This window comes from Gymnoscopelus microlampas, assembly GCF_963454915.1.
Source record: "Gymnoscopelus microlampas genome assembly, chromosome: 7".
NCBI classification, from domain to species: Eukaryota; Metazoa; Chordata; class Actinopteri; order Myctophiformes; family Myctophidae; genus Gymnoscopelus; species Gymnoscopelus microlampas.
This window is the reverse complement of record NC_139944.1, coordinates 17,372,459-17,396,562: the sequence shown is the minus strand read 5'-3', so window position 1 is coordinate 17,396,562 and position 24,104 is coordinate 17,372,459. Positions and strand designations below refer to the sequence as shown.

Sequence of the window (24,104 nt, the reverse complement as noted above, 5' to 3'; positions counted from 1 at the left end):
CTGTAGAGTGATGCTGTAGGCCAGTGGTTTTCAACCTTTTTCATGCTAAATAGATAGAAGATATGCACACTTTTTCAAGGTTTTTCAAAAATAGCAGATCTTCAAGCTCATAGCGCGGCACTCGGTGCCGCGCTATGAGCTTGTATATCTGCTATTTTTGAATAGCCAAAGCTAAGTGGTTAAAATGATTGTGACGCTATATTAACTAATCTTGCTGGGGACCCCCTGGTACTCCCTCAAGGACCACTGGTGGTCCCCGGACCACTGGTTGAAAACCACTGCTGTAGGCTACAGAATTGTGCTATAGGCTTGTTGATGACAGTGTGTGGTTTGATGCTCTAGTCTAGTCTAAAAGCAGGCTGTCAGAACAGAAATGTTTGTGGGGGGGGGGGGGGGGGGGGCTCCATTTCAGACATCCTGCAGACCCTGCAGGAGTGTTTCTGCAGATCTGTTGCAAGGATCCCATTTGACATGGTAGAAAAAAGGGTCACAGGTGAGGCGTGGTTACACAGCTCACTAATTTGTTTCAAAGCATTCTCTTACTGACACCCCCGGGACAGGTTTGAAAACGATGGCTTTGAACAAATTTACAATGGCCAAAAAGTGGATTTTGACGCTCGCATTTCTGTTTTACTGTCAAAGTAAGTTTTATTTAACATGTCTTCATAATACAATCTATAACTTGTCTTAGATCATAACGTGGCTTAAATGTATTCCATATCATACACACACACACACACACACACACACACACACACACACACACACACACACACACACACACACACACACACACACACACACACACACACACACACACACACACACACACTCAGAGGCAAATGTTTTACTTTTACTCCACTACGATTATTTAAAAACTTTAGTTACTAGTTACCTTTAGTTACAAATAATTTGGATTATTATTACAAAACATACATTTACCACTTCAGCCTTTTACTTTGGCTATTTGAAAATACACGATCTACAAGCTCACAATGTCATGCGTTGTGAGCTTGTAGATCTACTATTTTCAAAATATTTGTATACATTTTAGACATAATGATAACTTGAAACGTGAAACGGAACTTCTGCATAACAAGTACTTTTGGTCATCTAAGTATATTTTGATGCCAATACTTTTGAACATTTACTCAAATAAATTTTGATCACCAAACTACTTTTAACAGAGTATTTCTACATTGCAGTATTGATATTTTTACTTAAGTAAAAAAAATGGAGTACTTTTCCCAACACTGATTCTCGCACACCGTTCAGAAATGGCTTCCGGAGCTCCAGACCTTGAAGAGAACGCAAAGGTCTCCATCCAGTGTCAGCCACCTGAGGCTGGGCCTATCGTCATCTGGCTTCGAGTGCAGGACACCGGCATGCAATTCATTGGATCATTTACCAGCAATGGCATGCCAAAGACGACCATCGCGTCCATCTTCAGTTATGATCCTAAAAAACCAAATGTTTTAGTGCTTAAGTCTTTTAAGAGAGACCGTGACAGTGGCCTGTACACATGCGGGTCATTTAACAAAAATGCCATGAAGTTTGGTGATGCAACACGCCTTACTGGAAAAAGTAAGTTTTTTGCATCAAAGGTTTTGTATTGTAAAGTAGTCTGATAAAATACTTCAAAGCAGCACAATGTAACTTTCCTGTTCTACCCCGGATTTGAACCCCGTTTCCTGTGCAAGTGCTGACATTTTTACCATTGAGTTAATAGAGCCTGCCTGCTTGCTCGGGGGATAAATGTAATCTTGACCATCAGGTCAACATTTGTGTCAGATCCTGTGTCTTGGTGAGACATGACCTTTGACACGATCTAAATAAGCACAAGGGCCGTTCACACTAAGCACCGTAACTAGAATGATAAGTACAGTATATCGTTCACCATTGTATTTGTTATAGTTGCGGTGTGATCCACTTGAGTTAGTTAAAAAAAATATATATATTTTTGTTATAGTTAAAATATCTGTAGATTTTACTATGTGTTATCTTTCCTCATCCTACAGACCCAGTACAAATGACAACACCACCCGCCACCACCACCACGGACCTGAATACATCCACATCCGCCATGCCGTGTGCTTGTGAAACCAAGATGATTGAAGGTACATGCACAACAACACATCACTTTCTACAAACCTGTCAGTCTGGCAAAGCTTACACTGGCACCAAATAAACATCCCTACATCACTCTTTATTTTTAGGGTGCAAGTAAAAAATGATGGCAAAGTTTCGATGTCAATACATCTTCGTCAGGTCATGATGTATTGACATCGAAAGTGCTATATAAATTGTATGTATAATTATTATTATTACTATTATGATACTGACATACTGACCATGATACTGCATGATACTGACCATGATACTGATATGATGCTGACACATGTCACTGTGACATTCTGACCATGATACTGACCATGATACTGATATGATACTGACCATGATACTGACCATGATACTGACCATGATGCTGACACATGTCACTGACATTCTGACCATGGTACTACTGACCATGATACTGACCATGGTACTACTGACTATGATACTGACATGATACTGACCATGATAGTACTAACAAAAAAAATGGCTGGGTTTCCGAGGCTATGATAGTACTGACCATGATAATAACAATGATACTGTCCATGCTACTGACATGATACTGACCATGATACTGAACATGAGGCACTCTGCAACCAGATTGTGCATGTTGATGCTCTGTATATGTACAAATTATGGTATCCATTTTGAATTTGTATTTATGATAATAAATGTCAGTGTCTGTTCTTTATATAATCACCGGAGAGACCCCCTGTTGAGCACTGGTTGAAGAAAATGATGATTTATGTGTTTTATGTTATTTTAAAAGCAGTTAAAACAGGCCGGTCAAATTTGACCGGGAACACTGAAGTGAGGTGGGGTGCCGCGAACACTGCAGGAGGGTTAAGTAAAACAATGTAGTACTTTTTCCACCACTGATTATTTGTTTCTTCCAGTGAAGGTCAATGCTCTTGTGTGGTGTGAGCCCGTAGTGCTGGGAGCGCTGGCTGGAGGCTGTGGCCTTCTTCTCTTGCTCCTCATCCTCACCATCTGCTACTGTAATCGTGAGTCTACAACTTGTAATGCTACTTAGATTGCTCCCATTTACATCAGTGCATCCCAACTGACAGCCTTTTTATGATGTGTAGCCTAATTTGTGTAATCGTAGGCCTACAGGTGTTTGATTGAACTTTGTTTGATTTGCTTTAGGAATAAGAACAAGGCGGTGTCCCCACCATTACAAGAGAAAGTAAGTAATTTTACTGTAAAATGTATTAAAGTCTATTTTTGTACACTGACCAAAGTGATCATTCAAGTATATACTGCACTTGTTTTAAGTACATTTTATTTATCTATTTCAATTTGCCGTGTTTAGTTACTTAGGCTGGGTTACACCAACATGGATTAAATTTACCCTGATTTAGATTTACAGTAATATCTGAAATGAACATAAACCTTCTCCAGGGGTGGTTTAAATATAACTGTTAATTCCGTTTTAGAATAGGTTTTAAACTGCATGTGCAAAATAATTTAATGTCGTTTTTATTTCCATTTTTACTGCGATTGCCAAATGTTTAGATTGAACCAGAATTCATTTTAAACTATATTTTTAGGTTTAAAGTTTGGTGCAACAGGATTAGTAGCTAAACCTTGATTTAATCCAGTTTAGACCTACATGTTGGTGCAACCCAGCCTGCTCTCTGAAATATGCAGTTTTATCTAAAAAACTAAAACTGCTGTTTATCTCACACAGGCCACGGATGACAGCTCCGGCAAAAAAACATTCGATTGCCATGTAGGCACATTTAATACAGTTACAAGCCTGTGTAAAATATTACATTCCTTCTTTCAAGTGGATGCAAGGCACTCACTTTTGAATTATTTTGCAATCATATATTCATGATTAAATGCTGTTAACAGTGTCTTGTAAATTCACGATGGACTGGCACAGCAAAAATATTAACAAGCCATTTTATAATACAATTTAAATTTAAAAACAATGTTTGACAGGCAAAATATTTTCCCTTTGTCTTCATATATAACATGTATATTTGTTCATATTTCTGAAAATGTTTTGAAATACTTTGCTGGCTCTAAATCTGTAGGCATGGTCTTCATAGATGTGTCAGGGTTTTATAAAGTGTGTGTGGGTGTGTCACACTTATTAAAAATACATTTTGTTCATGGTCTGCAATCAATATAATGCCAGCTTCACTTAGCCTTTTAATTGTAATACAGACAAGAGCTTGGATTGCATAATTTTGCTATTTTATTTTGTGTTTTGTTTCAAATGAGACATCCTCCATTTTTTAAAATGCGATAGTTTCTGTGACATCATGACGGCTGCCGTGAAAGATAGTTTATTAAATAACTAATCTTCTTTTGAAATATTTTGTAATTAACATGATGTAAGCTTCAGCTATGCATATACTCTTTGTTTTGGTGGTGGTGGTGAGGGGGGGGGGCTACAATATGTAAACTATGTCTCTCAGCATTCTGTAAATAAAATACAACTCAAACAATATTTCTATGTAAATACAGTTATTCTTTTGTTCATTTAAATGTTTTTGTTTTCTTCTTACGCACATCATCAAAACCAATCATTTCTCATCAGTCATTCAGGGCCATGGCATTAAAATGTAACAGTTTTAGACGCACAGTTTGAGCACAAACATGTGAAACAAGTGTTAAGCCCCCACAGTGAAAAGGAAGTGGGCTTTGTAGAACGGCACACATGAGAAAAAAACGCTAAACCAGGAGCACATCATATTGTTTTGACAAGCTGGTATCTCATACGGTTGAGTATAATTCCTCCATTGCACAAACAATAGTAATAAACTCTACACATCATGAATGCTCACATAATATTCACAGATTTGTTTTTATTTAATTAGCATTCCCATATCCAAAATAACTATCTTGCCTTTTGACTTTGACGCTTATACATATCCTTAGAAAAAGAAGATCTTAGGAAAGTACAAAAGTAATTATTATTGCTTTTGACTTTATGGTTGAAAGTGAAATTATACAGTGTAGCGCAAATATCTTTTATACAGTATACAAACTAAGGTAATTTACAGAGCTCGTAATCACCTAGGTTTACCACTTTAAGTGCACTTTTGAAAATCAATACATGCTATTCCTACAAGGCCATGAAAACAGGAAAAAAGACCCATCCCTCGATAGATACAGAAAGCAACCAGTAGATCTCATGTGTACAGAATCAACCAGACCACGTCATGTAAATCCTTTCAGACATTTGTTTTTTTAATATTTTGTAAACTAAGTGTTGTCATCCTTATAAAGCAGTCTAAGCTGTACACTAGTGTCGTAACGGCATCGGAACACGTAACAATAGAAAACTTGGCATTTCTGTATACATCAAGATTGCACAGACATCCCGATCGCATACACCCACCATACGCTGCCCTCGCCTAGCTGATACTCTGTCAAAATGTGGAGTGTCCATCCATTAACCAACCACTTAAGCCCTGTAAAAGATATTTGAAAATGTTTTAAATATTTTGCCTATAATGATATGCCCAAAACAGGGATGCAAGGGATTCATCAACTATTTTTGCTGTATATTTTTTTTGTATTGCTCCAATACTGAGGCCACATCAGAACAATATGTTTGGCACTACAGCATATACTTTTAATATTGGTGTATGAATGGAGAAATTAAAGCTACTGTAGTGTATCAGCTATGGCAGCGGTTCTCAACCTTTTCTGGATCAGGGCCCACTCGAAAATGTTTGCGGCCCACCCATCCGACCACTTCAGATGGGTGGGCCGCGTGCATTTTCAGAGCATATTCTGGCTTGGGTCAATGGAACTAACATTAAAGTTCCTCTTTAATGTTATCACAATGAAAACTCATTTTTCAAAGTTGTAAAGACAAAATACCATGACATTTTTATGATTAAAATCTTAGTGTTTTGCCAATTATTTGGGGGGGGGGGGGGGCCTTGCTACATCCTCACTGCCCACCAGTGGGCCCCGGCCCACAGATTGAGAACCACTGAGCTACGGGGCAGAGTCACAACTCTGATTGGCAACACCTCCCATCCCTCCTCCCCCCCCCCCCCCCCCCACACACTCAACACAACCAAAAACCCAACAGGAAGTAAAACAGTCCATCACACTACCTCCCTACTATCTCTCTTCCTCTACCTCCTCGTCCTCTCACTTGAATATTACCTTTTATTTCACTCTCTCTCTCCAAGGTTAGAAACTTCTTTCCATCCCCCATGTGCAAAACCTAGCACAAAAAGTGTAGCACAGAGGTGTGTGTGTGTGTGTGTGTGTGTGTGTGTGTGTGTGTGTGTGTGTGTGTGTGTGTGTGTGTGTGTGTGTGAGTGAGAGAGAGAGATCTTTCTGTCATCCAGTATACATTCGCCACCATTTAAAAAAATAGACTCTTCATCGAGAGAGATGTTCCCTCAGTAGCTCCTCCGTGTGGCTGGGGAGATGAACTGCAGCAAGACCCTGAAATGCGTCACAAGACACAGCGGTCAACAGAGATTCTTGACCCCAAAGGCTGAACTCACTTAATTATTATGAAAACAGCAACACTAAATAAGAAAGTGATAACTTATAGACTGGATCAGAATGTTTGTAAACAAACGTGTAGAATGTACAGAACATTAGCTATGTCTAGTTTGTCAACCTTGATATTTTGAACAAAATAACACACACTATCTCTAATAGTCAGTGTCCTGTTCTTCCAGAAATAAGGTTAATGAATAATACTGCTCTAATGCGACTTCATCCGGATGACCAGACTTGGCATAAAGCACTATAACAATGAAACATGTGACTCCTAGAATATGTAGCAAATGTGGTGGTTCATGCCCTGCAGCATGCAGGAAATGCCAAAAACAACCTGCCATTTATTTTTCATTGAATGTGTGAATGTCCACTGATCACAACATTTTGGTCTTCTGTTCAATCAGAGATTGAGAAATTGATTTGAATTAAACCAGATCTGGAATTTTGGATTTTGGGTGTTAGTTGTCTGGTCAAAAGACCAAATTGCATTGTATCATAGGAATTGTATCATAGGACTACGTGACAACCAGGAATAGATTGGTGACCACCGGAGAGACAGGTGACAGCCGGAATGTAGACGGCATCCGGGAGCAGTTTGGGTTGGCGCCCCAGTCTGTGTCTTCCGTGAGGAAGAAGCCCAACAAATCCAAGGTGAGGCCTTTAGGAGGGCCATTCAAGCAAGCCGCTAAGGGAGCCTGCAGTACCACCACGGGCCAAGACACCATCACACCAAAATGAAATGTTTGGAGCGGGGGAGTCTGGTGCAACGCACAGGTCCTGGACCTGGTGAGACGGAGGAGGAGCCCGGCCAGGAGGCCATCCACAGAGCCTAGCCCCTCCACGTACCAGCAATTCCTCTCCCCCATTCCTGGCAGAGTAGTTTCGGACAAGCGTATTGAGTGGCCCTGTCTTTCCCTATTTAGGACTGACCGTGGGTAGCTACCTGGGACGTAAGTCGGGGCTTGATCAACCCTGGCTGGGTCACCTGGGCGAGGGTGTATGTTGCGAGACCCGAAACATCCTATGACCCCAGGCTACAACACTGATGATACGTCCCAGGTGCATCCATGTGATGTTTTTTCGTTATATCATGTTGTATGCTGCACGAAGATGCACATACACTATCACAAAAGAATACAAAATATTCCCAATTTGCCAAAGGCACCTGTAAAAAGTAAAAAGGTTTACCTTTATGTATTATTATCCATCAGACGTGTGAAAGGAGATTAAACAAAGCTTACCTAGAGGTCTAGCTGTGTCCTCCCTTCTTTGTAGATGTGGACACCACATCTGTACTGAGCTGACCAGAGAGCTGGTCAACAGCAGATGGATCCTCTGCATGTTGTTTCTGAAACACCAAGGCAAAGGTCAAACCAGACCAGAAGGAAGACACAGAGCACAGTTGTAGTGATGACTTACAGTAATTAACATGGACCAGACATAGAGCAGACATAGTGACGTACACAGCATGATTTAGGCAGAACAAATGATAAGCGGAAGCAACAAAGAAATCCCATGAAGAGGCGAGCATGCTCCTTGAGTACAGCCATCCAATTATTATTATCATTAGCATTATCATATTGTTCTCTTTTATATATATGCTAAATAATAAGCAAACAGATTCATTTGCTCATAATATTGCATATACACTTGGATTGAAGCTTTCATGCAGCAGCAGGTCATTTGCTTACTTTTGATTTTGACCTTGACTTGCCCTTTCCCTGGAACAAAGTGGGACAACTTCAGTGTAAACACAAGTTGGACACATTTGAACTGCTTTCAGCCTGGTGCCCCTATTTGGGCATGCCACTATAGGCGAAAGTTTTCAAAATTGTGCAGAATCTCTCAAAATGTTCATTAAAGGCAGATCTACAAGCTCGCGACACATTGTGAGCTTGTAGAGCAGTTTTTTTTCAAGCATGGTAGTATAAAACAGGGTTTAAGTGACTAAGAGACTGATCTTTGCAGTACGTCTTTACAACGATAGAGGGCACTGTGACATTATGAAAATCACAGTGTGGCTGATCAGTCTCTTCTACCCAGACTAAGATCACTGTCTCATCAGGTTCTCCTTGTACCTTTGGTTTGTCTCCCTTAGATTTGAACTCTGGGACGCTGGGGACCAGGGTGTCTGACAGCGAATCCAGAACTGGACCTGACATTGGCTGAGAGAGGGGGGAAAAATCATAACTTAACAAACATGTAACATTTACTGTATCTATTAAAGATGATCAGCTGAGTATGAATGTATGCTGTATTCATGTGTGGGTGCAGTAGGTACTACAGTTAAGGGATAAAAAAGGTGATAAAAGGTACACAGTCAAATCTGGAGTGTATTTGGGTTTGATATCACACTTCCCAAGGTACTCAAATAGTTGAAAACCCTTTTACCCACTGTAATCTATATAATCAGCATTATGATTACTGGGAATACATATCAGCGAGCCAGTATATATCTTTTTTTAATCAGTTAACCAGATACTGGTGAGCTGATACCATTCATTTACTTAAGCAAACAACATACTAACAAGCTTCCAGTGGAATAAACATAATGCTGATTAAAAAAAGTTATTCTACTATTTGACCAGTACCTTGGCCAAATATGAAATTCTTAATTAAACCTTCCCATATGAGAATTTACATAAGAGTTTAAGGAAAAAGCTGATAACATTAGCTAAATAACATTAGCTAAATTAACGTTTAGCTAAATGTTCATATACCTTCAAGGGTTCCTGGTCCAGTACAGGAGGGATCAGGTCTGGTGTGGCTGCAGCACATGATGAGGCTGGTACTGGTGCTGCAGGTTTAGCAGAGAAGTCACCCGACAGCAGGTCCAACGCATCTGCATCACTCATTGACTTCAACACAGAAAGACAAAGACGCTGGATGAAACATCTCTTACATTAGCTGATGAAGGATCAGAGCCGAAACGCATTCCTGATCGCCATGTTGCCTCTTTATTTTTCAAGTAAAACAAAACAAGTTATATTTTTGGTTAAAAACAAAAAGTATTTTGTTAAAAGGTTAAAGCTCTATATTCTAAAAGTCATCATTGTGATAGTGTTGAGTAACAGGGGTCTCCCCGTCTCTCCAGCTCATTAATAAACTGAAAATAACTTTTCAGGTGGGTTGCCAATTGCAACCCATCAGAAAAGAGTACCCATTTATCAGTTTCAATTTGATAGCATTCCAGTTTACATTTTGTCTGCTCATTTCTTTGTTGTCATCACTTCCAATTTCATGTGTTTATCCTGTATCCTGTTTGAGTTCTCTCTCCTGATTGGATCACAGAAAATGTATTTTCAGGTTAGGATACCTATGTGACATAGGTATCCTAACCTGAAAATACATTTTCTGTTTACTAAAGAGCTGGAGAGACAGGGAGACCCCAGTTAGTAAACTAACACTAATAAGCATGTTTAAGGTCAGCCCACTGTCCTTTCTGTCTATGGGAGGTTCTCACCTGCTTGGGAGTGGCATCGGCCTTGGCCTTGGCTTCTGCCGCCGCCTGCAAATGCAAATAGGAAAAGACCTGTTGGACTGGGGAGGGTGTATTCAACATCCAAATGCACTGAAAAGAGGTCAGTACATACTGTACTGTACCTGATTTACCACAGTAGAACATGCTGTAATCTAATGAGGTACAGTAGATGGCTACCTTGCGGTCTTCCTCGGTGGGTCGATACTCTGCGGGCAGACTGTCATCTCTCTCTCCCATCTTGATCAGCCTCTCTTCCATGGCTGTCTTCTCCTGCAATAAACCACACACAGAATAAAGACACAAGACAATCAAAGAGTGTGTTGGAGCCTTTTTATGACCTGCCAGGCAAAAAAAAGGATAAAATCTCTGCTTTTCCTCTGATCTTTACAGACATTCTCCTTTTCCGAAGCAGTCGGTTACCTTGACCATGTCTTTGGCGGGTACGGGGGCGACGGGCTCTGGGGCGGGTGTGGTGTCCATCAGGGTGTCTGACAGGGCGTCTAGGGCGTTTGTGGTTCCCGATGACAGCTGAGAGCACAAGCATCCACGCGCAAACATTCACACGCACACACAAACATTAGTCTTGGTGTACAGTAACTGTAAGATTGCAGATAGTTTTGTGTGTGTGTGTGTGTGTGTGTGTGTGTGTGTGTGTGTGTGTGTGTGTGTGTGTGTGTGTGTGTGTGTGTGTGTGTGTGTGTGTGTGTGTGTGTGTGATCCGTTTTAGCATTATTGTATAACTGTACCTCTGTACTTTTTGTAACTGTTAATAAAGTATACTCAATCAAACCTGGCGGGACGTTTCTGTGGGGTGACTGACAGCAGACTTGACTGCAGGAGCAACAGTAGGCGGGGCCACGAAGTCTCCTGCCAACGCATCCAACGCTGAGTCATCACAGAGCTGAAGAGCACAGTAAACAGAGCACAGCATGAATCACCGTAGAGCAGGTCTTCAACGTTTTTCAGGCCAAAGTACCCTTAGCTGAGAGAGAGATGAAGCAGGGACCCCCACTACATTGTCTACAATTGTGTTGCAGATTAAGCTTTTTCATAGATTTCATAGATGGCCTAGATTTTTGTTCATTTCAGACATTTAACCACTTAAACCTTCAATACTCAGTACTTGATTTGCTCCTACCCATCTACACCAAATCTCTTTGCCAAAAATAGCCAATCTACAAGCTCACAGCGCGTGGCGTTGTGAGCTTGTAGATCTGCTATTTTCGGCTAATGTTCCCCTCAGAATAGGGATGCTACAGTATAGGGTTTAAGTGGTTAATGTAAAAAAAAAACATCCTATCACACAAAGATTTGGCAGACTCCCTATAATAGCTCTGAGGACACCCTAGCCTAGGGGTCCCGGACCCCCTGTTGAAGACCCCTGCCGTAGAGTATTCATACAGGTCCCTAAACGTCACACAGGTTCTCAATCTAGTCTATCGTCGCTGTCGGGCAGAAACCTATTATCTCCATATTCTAACTTTCTGTGTTTTTTCGTAAATGAACGCCCTACAGTACTTCATCATACCATAGCGTCACACAGAAGCATCAAGTAGCAGATCTACAAGCGCACGCCACGTTTCGAGCTTGCAGATTTGCTATTTTTGCTGTTTTGGAATTTGAATCCTGAAAAGTAACAGTTTTGGAGATATGAGGTTTCCACCCGACAGAGATGCCATCAATGACATATCTATCCACCACATTATATGATCTTCAGTGCAATAACAAGCAGTGTTTGTACAGTATGTGTGACCTCTGACCTGTGCTGGAGGCGCTGAGGGGGTGACAGCCTTTACAGCAGGAGCAGACGAAGACATCATGAAGTCTCCAGACAGGAGGTCCAGAGCCTCACCAGTGTCCATAGAGGGCTGGGGAGGAGGACACATTATAAAGACACATCAGTTTTTGAATTTGAATCCTGAAAAGTAACAGTTTAGGACATACAGTATGAGGTTTCCACCCGACAGAGATGATATGCAGATTTGTGACTGTTAGCTCTGTCATTGTGCGTGTGTGTACTGTATGTGCCTTGAATAAGTAAGAATTGGTTGGTGCTCTGGTAAAATCCTCATCTCATATTTATTTTACATTTTATTGACGTGGCCAAGAGGGCAGCACAAGCAAATGCACACAGATTAAAAGACGAACAGAGTCCATTCAGAGGACGTTCTGTTCAATATCCAAAACAAAAAGTAGCTACACGTGTGATTTAATGTTGTAAAGTTATTTGAGGGGTATTATTTCTATTTCTAAGCCTTTATTGATAATTGAAAGTGGAGTGAGACAGTAATAGGCTGGGAATCAAACCGGGGACTTGCTTTAAGGCAGAGGTCTTCAACAGGGGGTCCGGGACCCCTAGGGGGTCCTCAGAGCTACTACAGGGGGTCCGCCAAATCTTTGTGTGATTTTTACATTAACCACTTCAACCACGCATCCCTATTCTGAGGAGAACTTTAGCCAAAAATAGCAGATCTACAAGCGCACAACGCCTCGCGCTGCGAGGCATTGTGTGCTTGTAGATCTGCTATTTTCGGCAAAGTGGTTTAGTATAGGGGGGGAAAAGAGCAGGCTAAGTACAGAGTGAAAGGTCAGGTATACTAAGTATTGTTTAAGTGCATGGTTAAATGTCTGGAAATACACATTAACATGAATCCAACGTGATAGTGCTGTGAAACAAGTCTATGAAGCTGCCTATGAAATCTATGAAAAAACAAAATTCTATACAATATATACTGGGGGTCCCAGCTTTATCTCGCTCTCAGCCAAGGGGTCCTTGGCCTGAAAACGTTGAAGACCCCTGCTTTAAGGCATTTGAGCCCATGTAGTGCCCACTCTAACCACTCTGTTAGGGTTGTCACGATCATGAAATTTGACTTGACGATTAATTGTCAAACAAATAATTGCCATTAACGAACAATGGAAATTACTTTTCAATTTGCCTTTTAGGCCTTGCAAACAAACAGGCCATGCATTTAATAATGTTACACTTTCAGAAATAAATAAAAAATAGTGGAAAATAGCAGATTGTGAGTTTGTAGATCAGTTATTGTTGCTATTTTTCAACAAACTAATACAGATTCTGACGATTATGCATAAATAATTGCGATTATCAAATAATTGTGATCAGGCGATTAAGTAATGATTGTGACAGGCCTCCAGTCTCACCTCAGGGTGTGGAGCAGGCAGGTCTTTTAGTTTGTCTCCTGTAAACCTGTATTCTGGAGGGAGGGTGTCCTCCCTCTCTCCAACAAGAACACCCTTCTCTGAATCCACTTTCCCCTCCTGCTCGCAGTCACACACACACACACACACACACACACACACACACACACACACACACACACACACACACACACACACACACACACACACACACACACACACACACACACACACACACACACACATACACACACACACACACACACACACACACACACACACACACACACACACACACACACACACACACACACACACATTATAAATAATAAGACAAATGGACCATGACGTATTGTACATTTTGTGACAGGTACACAGTAAAATCCAGAGTGTTAGTTTAATACTGAGAGCGTAAAAATGTCTCTCAGGATTTTAAGCGACGTGACAGCATGACAGTGTTTGCGTTCCATACCGAGACTATGTCCTCGGGTCTGAGTTTAGGGAGTTCAGGTGCTGGTTCGGGAGCTGCCAGTGTGTCACCAAGCGCGCTGAGGGCATCCAGAGACATAGAAGCATCCTGAGGTGGGAAGGAACAACTTGTAATATACTGTAGCATTTTAAAGCCTTAAAAACAGAGCTCAACCGTAAGTGCAGACAAGGTGTGTGAGTTACCTCATCAGTAGTGGGTTTGGCAGGGGCAGTTGGAGGTACTGGACAAACTGTTTTCTACAGAAACAGAAAAAAGCAGACACTCAAAAAACACATTCTGAGACCAGTCTGTAATGAACACCAAATAGTAAAATCCTGTGTCAATTTAACGCTGAGAGTAAAAATGACCCGACATTCTGTAATGATTCCAATTATTTTCACGTCCTCTACAGCAGTGGTTCCCAGACTGGGGGTCCCCAAATTATTTTGAGGGGTCCCCAGATGATTAGCTTATTGTGCAACATTGTTTTCTCACTCAACAGTAAACAAACCAACATACAGTATACTGTATCTGGGTATCTGTAGTCTGCACATTTCTAATGTGACACTTCTAAGACCTTTCTAATTGTCAAATATTACGTAAGAAAGAGGCAAAGACCAGGCGTTCCAAGTGGGGTCACGGTTTGAAAAGTTTGGGAACCCTTGCTCTACCAAGTAAGAGAAAATCCTATAGATTTGCACATTTCCACACCTTGTTAAGCACAAATGCACAAATATTCAAACAGAACTTCAGTCTTCTGTTACCTCTGGAATCTTCTTGGTTGGAGGAGGCATGGGAGCCTGGACAGAAGAGGACTTAGATGGAGCCACGAAATCTCCAGCCAGTAAATCCAGAGCTGACAAATCCTCTACCTTGGCCTAGGAAACACAAACAGTTTTCAGTGATAGATCACATAGATTATTACTCTGCCACCACAATGTGGAATGCCCTGACATCATCCTTTTAAGGATGTGAATCACTGGCTTCTTTGTAAACTGGCAAAACTACAAGTGGAGATTCCCATGAGGGGTCATACACTGCTGCCCTTTATATTTTTCTCCTCTGTAAATATAGCTATTTGTATTTGTTGATGACATCTATTAATGTGTTAATATTCTATGCTCTGTTGATGAATTGAATGCATAGGACCACAAAGGAAACAAGTCCCTAGGATTTTTTTATGGTGCCCTTTTAGCCTAAATAAATGTTGTACTGTACTGTACCCTGTGCTGTTCATACTTTTTGACTAATAAAAATATTCAATCAATCAATCAAGAAAACACAGCCAGATGGGTGACATAAAACAGTAACAATGCAGTAAAGTATAAGATTAATATGTTCTGTAAGTGTATCTATTTATTACGTACTTACTTTTCATCATATCACTAAAAGTATTCCTGACACATTCATAATTGACAGATCTTCATGAGAGGATTCAGTGATGGTTAATAATCACCTGTGTAGGGGGAGGGGCTGATGGGGGGGCAGCAGGTGCTACTGAGGGGGACATGAAGCCTCCAGACAGGAAGTCCAGGGCCTCACCGGCCCCCATGGAGGGCTGGGCAAGCAAGGGATAACATAGGCACTTCTGTTAGTATGTATATCATATCACATCATTTCAGCAATAGTTTATGAGATGGAGTATGTTATGATGGGTTAAGACCATCAAAGCTGTGGTGTTATTCAGCATAGCATAGTAGTTCTGGTGCTTTTTATACAGTACTTGTACAGTAACTTCATATTGTGAATTGAACACTGAGATATCAAGGTTTGAAGATAATTCAAATGCTGCTCTGTTTATAAGTGTTGCTAAGCAACTCTGGAAATTAGACCAGCTGTTGTAGAGCATCACTCGACAGGCCATGTCATAAGCTAGTGCTACACAACTTAATGTATGTTTTTAGACTTGTTACAGCATGTGTCAGGTGAGACATTAACATCTGACTGACAGTTGTATATCTAACTGAAAATGGTCTGTCACTTAAGGTGTCTCACCTCAGGTTTGGGAGCGGGCAGGTCTTTGAGATTGTCTTCTGTAAACCTGTATTCTGGAGGGAGAGTGTCATCCCTCTCTCCAACACGAACACCCCTCTCTGATTCCACTTTCCCTTCCTGTTCGCCGACACACACATATCACAACAATAGTATGCAATTATAAACAAAAAGTCAAATGGACAAGTTAACTTTGCCTTCCTAAAGTCCTTGAACAGGTTCATCACCCCAAATTACAGGTCCAACCCTAATTTTAGAGGTCAGGGTGTTCCAAAGACAGCCCAAGAAAAACGTGCCACAGTATGTGAGGTTAAATATTGTTGTGCGGTCTAAAATCAAAGGTGAACCAAGCTAATCCAGGGTCAATAAAGGGTGTTGCATACCGAGATGATGTCCTCGGGTCTGAGTTTAGGGGGTTCAGGTATTGCTTCTGGGGCTCCCAGTGAGTCCCCAAGAGCGCTGAGGGCATCCAGAGACATAGAAGCACCCTGAGGTGACAACAAGAGACAGTAAGTTATAAACCATCTGGTTTCAATACTGGACTAGCTGGTATACTAGTGTCAAAGTACAGGATTAAAAATGTGTTTTGTGATTATGTATAAACCATGAAGTGACATATTATATCTATCTCTGTCTCCTGTCTCACCTCGTCTGTCTTGGGCTTGGTGTCCACAGGGGCTTCCAGTCCAGACATGAGACAGAAGTCATCAGCAGCTTTATCCACCTTGGCTTTCTTGTCAGCGGGAGGCTTCACAGGACTCACCACCGCAGGGCCTTCAGGTTTCTGGAGCAAACGCAGGAGAGAAAGATGACACATGACTTTTTACACGTAGTGCCAACATGGGCCTAGCTGTCTAGAACAGGTGTTCCCAAACCTTTCAGGCTGCAACACAAAATAAGCATATTTGAACCGGGGACCCCCCCACCCTGAAAAGCACTATATCTACATGCTCGCAATGAGGCATTGAGACCATGTAGATCGGCTATTTTCCAAATTTTTGTCTCTTTCTTAGGTAATATTTGACAATCTGGCCAATGTTTGACTCTTTTTTTATAATATAGTTTGTTGATTAATGTTGACACAGTAATGGTCTAATTTTTGTTTTATTATTATATGTGCTCTTCATTATCTGCTGTCCCAGATCGCCTGAGTTCACCCTATATCCATGCATTCTACCATGCATTCCATTCGCTCTATGGCACGCTACACACAGCTGTCAGCTTTGGAAAGAGTTCGCATCATTAGTTAGGTCCAGATGTTTACTGTACCTTGTATGGAGGTGGTGCAAAGTTCGAAAAGCCAGCAGATGAGGCGCTCTCCATTTTCTAAAGATACCAGGGAAAAAAAAGAAATTACATACAAGTTAAGTATAATTTATACTTTGATCCAAAAACTACCTACATGTATTTTCAGTTAAGTACTTTTTTCACTTGAAATGACAGACAACCATATTGAATATTCATATTGAATTATAGAGATGCCTTGGTAGTGCTGTCATGACTCATGAGCTAAGTGTTACATTCTAACTTGAACTTATAATCAAAGGTTTAGAGACCCCCCAACCTTTTCTTTCTGAGGTGGAGCTGGACCAAAACCAAACGACAGAGAATCCAGGGCCTCATCTGTGCTCATTGGCTTCTGAGAATGACAAACAAACAATACATCACCACACGGAGCATAACACTTACACAGTATAAATAACCAGAAATTAAACTGTGTAAAACATATTCTAAGTCACAAAAGCAGGGCAAACCGACCCTATGAAAATGCCATGTAATCCACTAGAGGGCACATTACACCAAGTCAGACATACAGGAAAGGCCTAAATAATCCAAAGCAGACATACTGTATGTAGCAACAGTGAAGGAAGGGGAAAAACACAGACACACCCATTGCATTCCACAGAACCTAAATCACAACTAAACTCGACTGAATGAAAACATTCGACGTATCATATCGCTTTGATGTTGCTACATTATGGCCAACTTGAGAACTCACACTACAAACTGTGACATACAGTACAAAGAAGCAAAGAAGCAACGAAACACTTACAGATTACTTTTACAAAGGCATTTATGCAGACAATCTTATCCAGAGCGACTTACAAAATGCAACATCGGTGGGAATGTACTGTAGGATAGCAGGTAAACACCAAAACTACTAGCATCTGTCTAAACAACATGCTATCTATTGCACACAATCAAACAGCATAGATCTGAATTACATACATAGCATATCTGTCGGGTGGGAACCTCATATCTCCAAAACTGTTACTTTTCAGGATTCAAATTCAAAAGCAGCAAAAGTAGCAGATCTACAAGCTCAAAACATGGATCTGCTACTTTTAATGCTTTTATGTGACGCTGTAGTATGATCAAGTATGGCATTAATTTACACATGGTAAGTTAAAATGTGGAGATAGGAGATTTCTGCCCGACAGCAACGATATGTGAACAAGATAACATCTGGATTACATAAGTGGCATGTAACATGTATCTGAATAGGCAACAAGTACTGATACAGAGATAATAAGACAAAGTAGGCGTAGCCTCCAGTCAGATCAGAATGGGTGTGTGTGTGCAGTGCAGTGTAATGTAAATAGTGGGAGTGTGATGGGAGGATCATGTAGCCTGCGTTTGTGGGTGGGGCAGCAGTGGTGGAGAGTAAATAAGTGCATTTACCCAAGTACTGTGCACTTCTGAGGTACTTTTACTTCACTTGAGTATTGTAATTTTATTGCAATACTTTATACTTCTACTCCATTACATCTCAGAGGCAAATATTGTACTATATAATAATATAACAATTTGGTCCCCACTCCTTGGGGTGTTTCTTTTATCACTGTATATTTTTGCACATACGTGAATTCTATCCTCTGCATTTTATCCATTCTAAGAGCAGTGAGCAGCCGTTGGTGTGAAGCGGGGTCGGGGAGCAGTTAGTGGGTTAAGACAGGTTGACACTTTTGGACACATTGCTGAGGGCTGGAATTTAACCTGGGACCTTTGCCTTCCCAGGCGGGCTCTCTAACCATTCAGCTCCACTACATTTAGTTTGCAGCGCTAGATACAAGCTACTTGGCAGATTTAGATTATTAATAATTAATCATATTACTAATCTAAAATCTTGAAAATAGCAGATCTACACGCTCTCAACGCATTGTGAGCTTGTAGATTATGTCGAATGTTCATTTCAGAATCATATAATGTTATTGGACTATACTTATTCATCATGACCACTTAAGCCCTATTTTTAAACTACTTTTGCTACATTTTATGCTAATACTTGTGTACTTTGACTCAAGTAAAATTAATACAGGACTTTTACTTGTAAGAAAGTATTTTTACACTGTGATGTTACTACATTTACTTGAGAGCAAAATTGTTGTACCTCTCCCACCACTGTGCAAGCGGTTGGGACTGCCTGTGTGAATGTGTACGGTTACGTGTGTGATTGGGTTGGGCAGAACAAAAGCAAATGGGTTCAAGGTGGGTCCTCTTTTTTATTTGCTGAGCCAACACCCCACAATGCAATGCAACATTCCAGACTCTAGAGGAACCAGAAGATCATAGGATCATACTGTAGAAATGGTATGTGTGTGTGTGTGTGTGTGTGTGTGTGTGTGTGTGTGTGTGTGTGTGTGTGTGTGTGTGTGTGTGTGTGTGTGTGTGTGTGTGTGTGTGTGTGTGTGTGTGTGTGTGTGTGTGTGTGTGTGTGTCCACATGCAAAGTATGCACTGTATGTCTTTGTGTTTGTTACTGTATCTGTGCAAGTTAACGACTACTCAGACAGTGATTACAGTGTGTGTGTGTGTGTGTGTGTGTGTGTGTGTGTGTGTGTATCTGTGCAAGTTAACGACTATTCAGACAGTGATTACAGTGTGTGTGTGTGCGTGTGCGTGTGCGTGTGCGTGTGCGTGCGTGCGTGCGTGCGTTTTCTGTATGATGAAAGTCACTTACAGGCTTATCCTTTGGTTTGACATCTGGCTGAGCTGGTGGCTAGAAAATGCAAAGCAATACTGAGAGTGAATACACAAGTTAGCAGAGTTATCATAGTTATCATTTAAAACTAAATATACTGTAGGGCATTGGCATTAAACTTAATGTACTGTATTGCAACCCTAATACATATAACCTTCATTCATACAACTTTCAACTGTATTATTATTAGCCTTACTGTGAGCCAAGGTTACTACAGCACCACATCTTAATTCTGCCACAGTAAATCATACATTCACATTATTTTCATCAAACAGTTGAACAAATTGAAGATTCAGGTAGTATGCTAGCACAAAGAGTCAAAGGAGCTTGAAATTAACTGTGGCTATTGGCTACTATAGTTCCATTGGCCACTCAGAAGTTCCATTAGCGTAACAGCTTAATTTGTGAATAGATGTGTAGAGCTGGCAATACTCACAGTACACAACGTAAGTGGCATTAAATATACCGTTGTTTTCATCTGCCTACAGCAGTGGTTCTCAAAGTGGGGTCCTGGGACACCCAGGGGTCCTTGGCGGGGTACCAGGGGGTCCCCAACTAAATAAGTTAATATAGCGTCACAATCATTTTAACCACTTTAACCATTATTGCATACTTTGGCTATTCAAAAGTAGCAGACATACAAGCTCGAGCTTGTAGATCTGCTATTTTCAAAGAGCTGATAGATAAAGGGTTAAAGTAGTTAAACTGACATTTTGATGCTATATTAACACATTTGGCTGGGGACCTCCTGGAACCCCCTCAAGGACCCCTGGGGGTCCCCGGACCCCACTTTGAGAACCTGGTATAAATATGAACCCAGTTCAAGACATTCCACACGCAGTTAGGAAGAGGCAGAGGAAGAGAGAGAGAGAGAGAGGGATTTGGGGTGAAATAGTGGTGACTGACCATGTCTTCAAACCTGTAGCCTGGCGGGAGTGTGTCATCTCTCTCTCCACAGAGAACGCCCTCCATGCAGTTGATGCCATGCTGTCACACACACATGCAATGCACACCATTACACACCTGATGCACGTCAGAGTTTAACCACTTAAACCCCAGCATGATCATTCTTATTGTGGGGAAGTAGGGGTGTGCCGATATATCGTCCCGCGATATATCGCGATACGTTTTCGCGACGATATGTATCGTTTTGGAAACATTTTTTTTTTTTTTTTTTTTACACAATCATAATAATCAGGCATGCAAACGGCCCCGAAGTGAAAAGAGTGACAACATGTTTTTTTTTCGGGTCAGGTGTCATACTATTTGGATTCAAAACGGCTATTGTAGCTGAAAAGCTACAAATTTGCATGTCTGAATAATGCAAAAACAGAATTATTTGTTTGCATTTTCTTTTTTTCTCCTCCATATATTTTCATAATAAAAAAAGTGCGTATCGTATCGTATCGAAATCGTATCGAAGTTGTGAGCCAAATATCGTATCGTATCGTTTCGTGAAATTAGTGTATCGGCACACCCCTATGGGGAAGGCATTCGCAGAAAATAGCGAATCGACAAGCTCACAACACGCTTCGACGCGTTGTGACCTTGTCGATCGGCTATTTTCTGCGAAAGCCTTTCCCACAATAACAGACAATACGCTAGTATAGAGCCCTGAGGGACTCCATTCAACCGTATGGGGTTTAAGTGGTTAACCAATTAAGACCCATGTAATTCGTCATAAAGGAATATCGAAAAATACGCCGATTTACAAGCTCACAACGTAGTTGTACTGTAGCAACGCGTTGTGAGCTTGTTATCTGTTATTTTTTACGAATGTTTTGACATGTCTTAACTGTTTTGCCTATAATGACATGCCTAAAATAAGGACATCAGCGTTAAAGTGATTTTAATCCTCAAGCCATAATTTCCATGTCCTCCTCTCCTGCACAAGAGACCCAATTTCTACCGCTCTTCCAATAAGGCATCCCACTTGGTCAGGGGAGATATTTTGCTATGAGCTTCAGTGCTAGCGCTAGTTGTCCATCCTACCCAGGGTCTATATTTAACCAGTGGAAGAGGGAGACCACCACCAACCACTGCAGATCTACAAGTTGTCTTAATATACTCTACCATACAGATGGGTTAAAATAACATTTTATTCATTAAAATAAGTTCCGGATTATAGCTTTAATGTAATCTATCATATATCAATTCGACTCAAGAGCGCACGCACAAAAGACACTTCATATTATGCCACACAAATGCAGCCTGGCACACACACACACACACACACACACACACACACACTCAAGCATGCATGCACACACATACGCACACACTGACCTCTGTGACCTCTGGCCCAGTGTATACAGGCTGTGGGGGGATGAGAGGTTGTGAGGGTGATAAGCTGCTGGCCAGGGCATCAAAGGGGTCCTCAGCGGGTGCCTGTAAAATACATGCAACACATCTCAGCATGCTGTAGTCACACACACACACACACACACACACAGACACTACCATGCTTTTCAAAGCATATTGTGATGGGTGTGGTGAATCTTACTGTACCTCTTTGGCTGCCTTGGCCACCGCTGGGGGAGCAACCTCGACCTGCACCTGCAAGCCAGACCAGGAGAGTCAGCATACTAGGGCTGGGTGATTTGACTCCAAATCAATAACACCATTATTTTAAACTTTTGTTTGAGAGATGAAGCAGGACCCCCACTACATATTGTATAAAATTGTGTTGCAGATAAAACCTTTACATAGATTTTATGGATAGCCATAGACTTGTTTGACATCGTCAGTGTTGTGTAAGTTCATGTTTATTTGTTTGTATCTTTTCTATTATTATGTTGGATTCATGTTAATGGCTCTGTACTTCTTCTCCCTACACCAAACCGCTTTGCCGAAAATAGCCGATATAAAAGCTCTCAACGCTTGCAGATCTGCTATTTTTGGCTAATGTTCCCCCCAGAATACGGATGCTAGTGGTTAATGTAAAAAAAAAAAAACATTCCTATCACACAAAGATTTGGCGGCCCCCCTGTAGTAACTCTGTTGAGGACCCCTGTTCTAGACACTTTTGCTCCGATGTTAATACTGCCTATTGCATAACACTGTCTATTGTGCATTATTACATACAGTAGAGAGCAAACACAGTGCTGACGGTGCACTTGACTTACAGTACAGTATCAGGAGTACCAGACAAATGTACATCACCATTGACAGAGGGTTTAACTACCTTGCTCTGTGAAGGTTTAGTCTCCTCTGCCTTTCCCTGTCCCTTTACAGAAACATTTGCCGTTGCAGCAGCTGAGGCAGACTTTGTAACTTTAGTGGGATCGACTTTGGCAGGACTAGGAGGCCCTTTAGTGGGATCCACTTTGGTAGGAGCCCCTTTAGTGCGATCCACTTTGGTAGGAGTCTCTTTGGCGGGATCCACTTTGGTAGGGGCCCCTTTAATGGGATCCACTTTGGTAGGACTAGGAGCCGCTTTAGTGGGCGGCACTTTGGTAGGAGCCTCTTTAACGGGATCCACTTTGGTACGAGCCCCTTTGGCGGTATCCATTTTGGCAGGAGCCCCTTTAGCTGTATCCACTTTGGTTGGAGTCCCTTTGGCAGGATCGACTTTGGGAAGATCGGCTTTGATTGTTGTGGTGGCAGTGGCACTCTACAACGCAATGCATTTTGAGGTGATTATAGATCAAGTATAAAACAGAACTTGGGATCATCATGGTCACAAATTAAGCCAGCATTAGGATGGAGGAAAAGGACCATGTGAGCAAGCCTTTGAGCATCCACCTTCAGCAATCCCCGAAGCCACCAAACATGATGACAGCCGATGATGAAGACATGCAATGAAATGTGAAGGAGAAACACCTCTCCTGCTCCCTGACAACACCTGAATCCTGGCAGCCGTGGTTTGAGTGGGAGGCGGTGCAACAGCGGCACACACAACAGCAAGTGTGGGCACAGTACTAGCTAGAGTAAAGACACTCCTTCCCCAACGAGTCAACTCCAGCGTAGAGAAACAAAAACAAGAAGGTAAAGTGTGAAGCGGAGACATGCTTCTAAGGAGATCTCCTGCAACAACACATTCAGAGCGATGACGTCCCCCCCCCCAAAGCAAGGATCATTCTGCATGACAGCAGCATGCAGTCTCACACCAGCCTCTGTGGTTCAAAGTGGATGGAGGGTAGGAGAAAGAAATGGAGCAGAGACCGAAGAAAGCACTGGACGTTTTGAGCAGAAGAGACATGGAGACAATGTAGTTTCTTTTTTAGAGATCTCTCTAACGGTGCTCCTGTGACAAAACTCTACCTTGGCTGTGCCTTTGGGAGACTCTTTGGGTTTGGTTGGAGCGGTGCTGCCAGCGGTGGCTCCGGAGGCAGGGGCTGCTGGCATTGCAGCTGTGGCTTTGACTTGGGATACGGCTGCAGTCTACAAACAACGCAATGATTACTAAACATACAG

The 24,104-nt window shown here is 41.6% G+C and overlaps 2 protein-coding genes across 29 annotated transcripts in view; one reads left to right on the top strand and one right to left on the bottom strand.

Annotated features, from left to right (window-relative positions):
- The first annotated feature begins 534 nt into the window (after positions 1–534).
- On the top strand, positions 535–6,442 carry cd8a (CD8a molecule). 2 transcript variants are annotated; one of them, XM_084063349.1, is made up of 6 exons: positions 535–641; positions 1,276–1,584; positions 2,019–2,117; positions 3,009–3,116; positions 3,262–3,301; positions 3,806–6,442. In XM_084063349.1, the coding sequence occupies exons 1-6, from the start codon at positions 572–574 to the stop codon at positions 3,849–3,851; spliced, it is 672 nt and encodes a 223-aa protein (XP_083919475.1). In that variant the 5' UTR covers positions 535–571; the 3' UTR covers positions 3,852–6,442. The 2 variants fall into 2 exon arrangements, with proteins under 2 accessions (XP_083919475.1, XP_083919474.1); XM_084063348.1 differs by having other exon boundaries at positions 569–659; positions 1,291–1,584.
- cast (calpastatin) overlaps positions 4,915–24,104 on the bottom strand; it is a 52,483-nt gene continuing 33,293 nt past the window's right edge. For 15 of the 27 annotated variants that reach the window (XM_084063342.1, XM_084063324.1, XM_084063321.1 and 12 more), the window contains 26 exons: positions 23,952–24,071; positions 22,873–23,301; positions 22,197–22,244; positions 21,975–22,076; positions 20,595–20,675; positions 19,668–19,706; positions 17,272–17,346; positions 16,977–17,033; positions 16,354–16,491; positions 16,091–16,195; positions 15,711–15,827; positions 15,172–15,273; positions 14,480–14,593; positions 13,919–13,972; positions 13,719–13,823; positions 13,250–13,366; positions 11,845–11,952; positions 10,875–10,985; positions 10,505–10,612; positions 10,262–10,354; positions 10,067–10,111; positions 9,324–9,461; positions 8,682–8,768; positions 8,295–8,324; positions 7,845–7,951; positions 4,915–6,540 (listed from right to left, as the gene is read on the bottom strand). In XM_084063342.1, the coding sequence (XP_083919468.1) occupies positions 7,853–7,951; positions 8,295–8,324; positions 8,682–8,768; positions 9,324–9,461; positions 10,067–10,111; positions 10,262–10,354; positions 10,505–10,612; positions 10,875–10,985; positions 11,845–11,952; positions 13,250–13,366; positions 13,719–13,823; positions 13,919–13,972; positions 14,480–14,593; positions 15,172–15,273; positions 15,711–15,827; positions 16,091–16,195; positions 16,354–16,491; positions 16,977–17,033; positions 17,272–17,346; positions 19,668–19,706; positions 20,595–20,675; positions 21,975–22,076; positions 22,197–22,244; positions 22,873–23,301; positions 23,952–24,071 (2,622 nt within the window). In that variant the 3' untranslated portion in view covers positions 4,915–6,540; positions 7,845–7,852. Of the gene's footprint in view, positions 6,541–7,844; positions 7,952–8,294; positions 8,325–8,681; positions 8,769–9,323; positions 9,462–10,066; positions 10,112–10,261; positions 10,355–10,504; positions 10,613–10,874; positions 10,986–11,844; positions 11,953–13,249; positions 13,367–13,718; positions 13,824–13,918; positions 13,973–14,479; positions 14,594–15,171; positions 15,274–15,710; positions 15,828–16,090; positions 16,196–16,353; positions 16,492–16,976; positions 17,034–17,271; positions 17,347–19,667; positions 19,707–20,590; positions 20,676–21,974; positions 22,077–22,196; positions 22,245–22,872; positions 23,302–23,951; positions 24,072–24,104 lie in introns of all 27 variants that reach the window. The other 12 variants (XM_084063337.1, XM_084063338.1, XM_084063340.1 and 9 more) reach the window with 8 other exon arrangements.

What these genes read in the sequence shown, in the direction of transcription:
- cd8a (XM_084063348.1), top strand. Translation starts at nt 572, where the DNA reads ATGGCTTTGAACAAATTTACAATGGCCAAAAAGTGGATTTTGACGCTC. An exon ending in AAGTAAGTTTTATTTAACAT is followed by an intron (nt 660 to 1,290) that starts GTCTTCATAATA and finishes TGGCTTCCGGAG; the next exon opens with CTCCAGACCTTGAAGAGAAC. An exon ending in CCCCACCATTACAAGAGAAA is followed by an intron (nt 3,302 to 3,805) that starts GTAAGTAATTTT and finishes TATCTCACACAG; the next exon opens with GCCACGGATGACAGCTCCGG.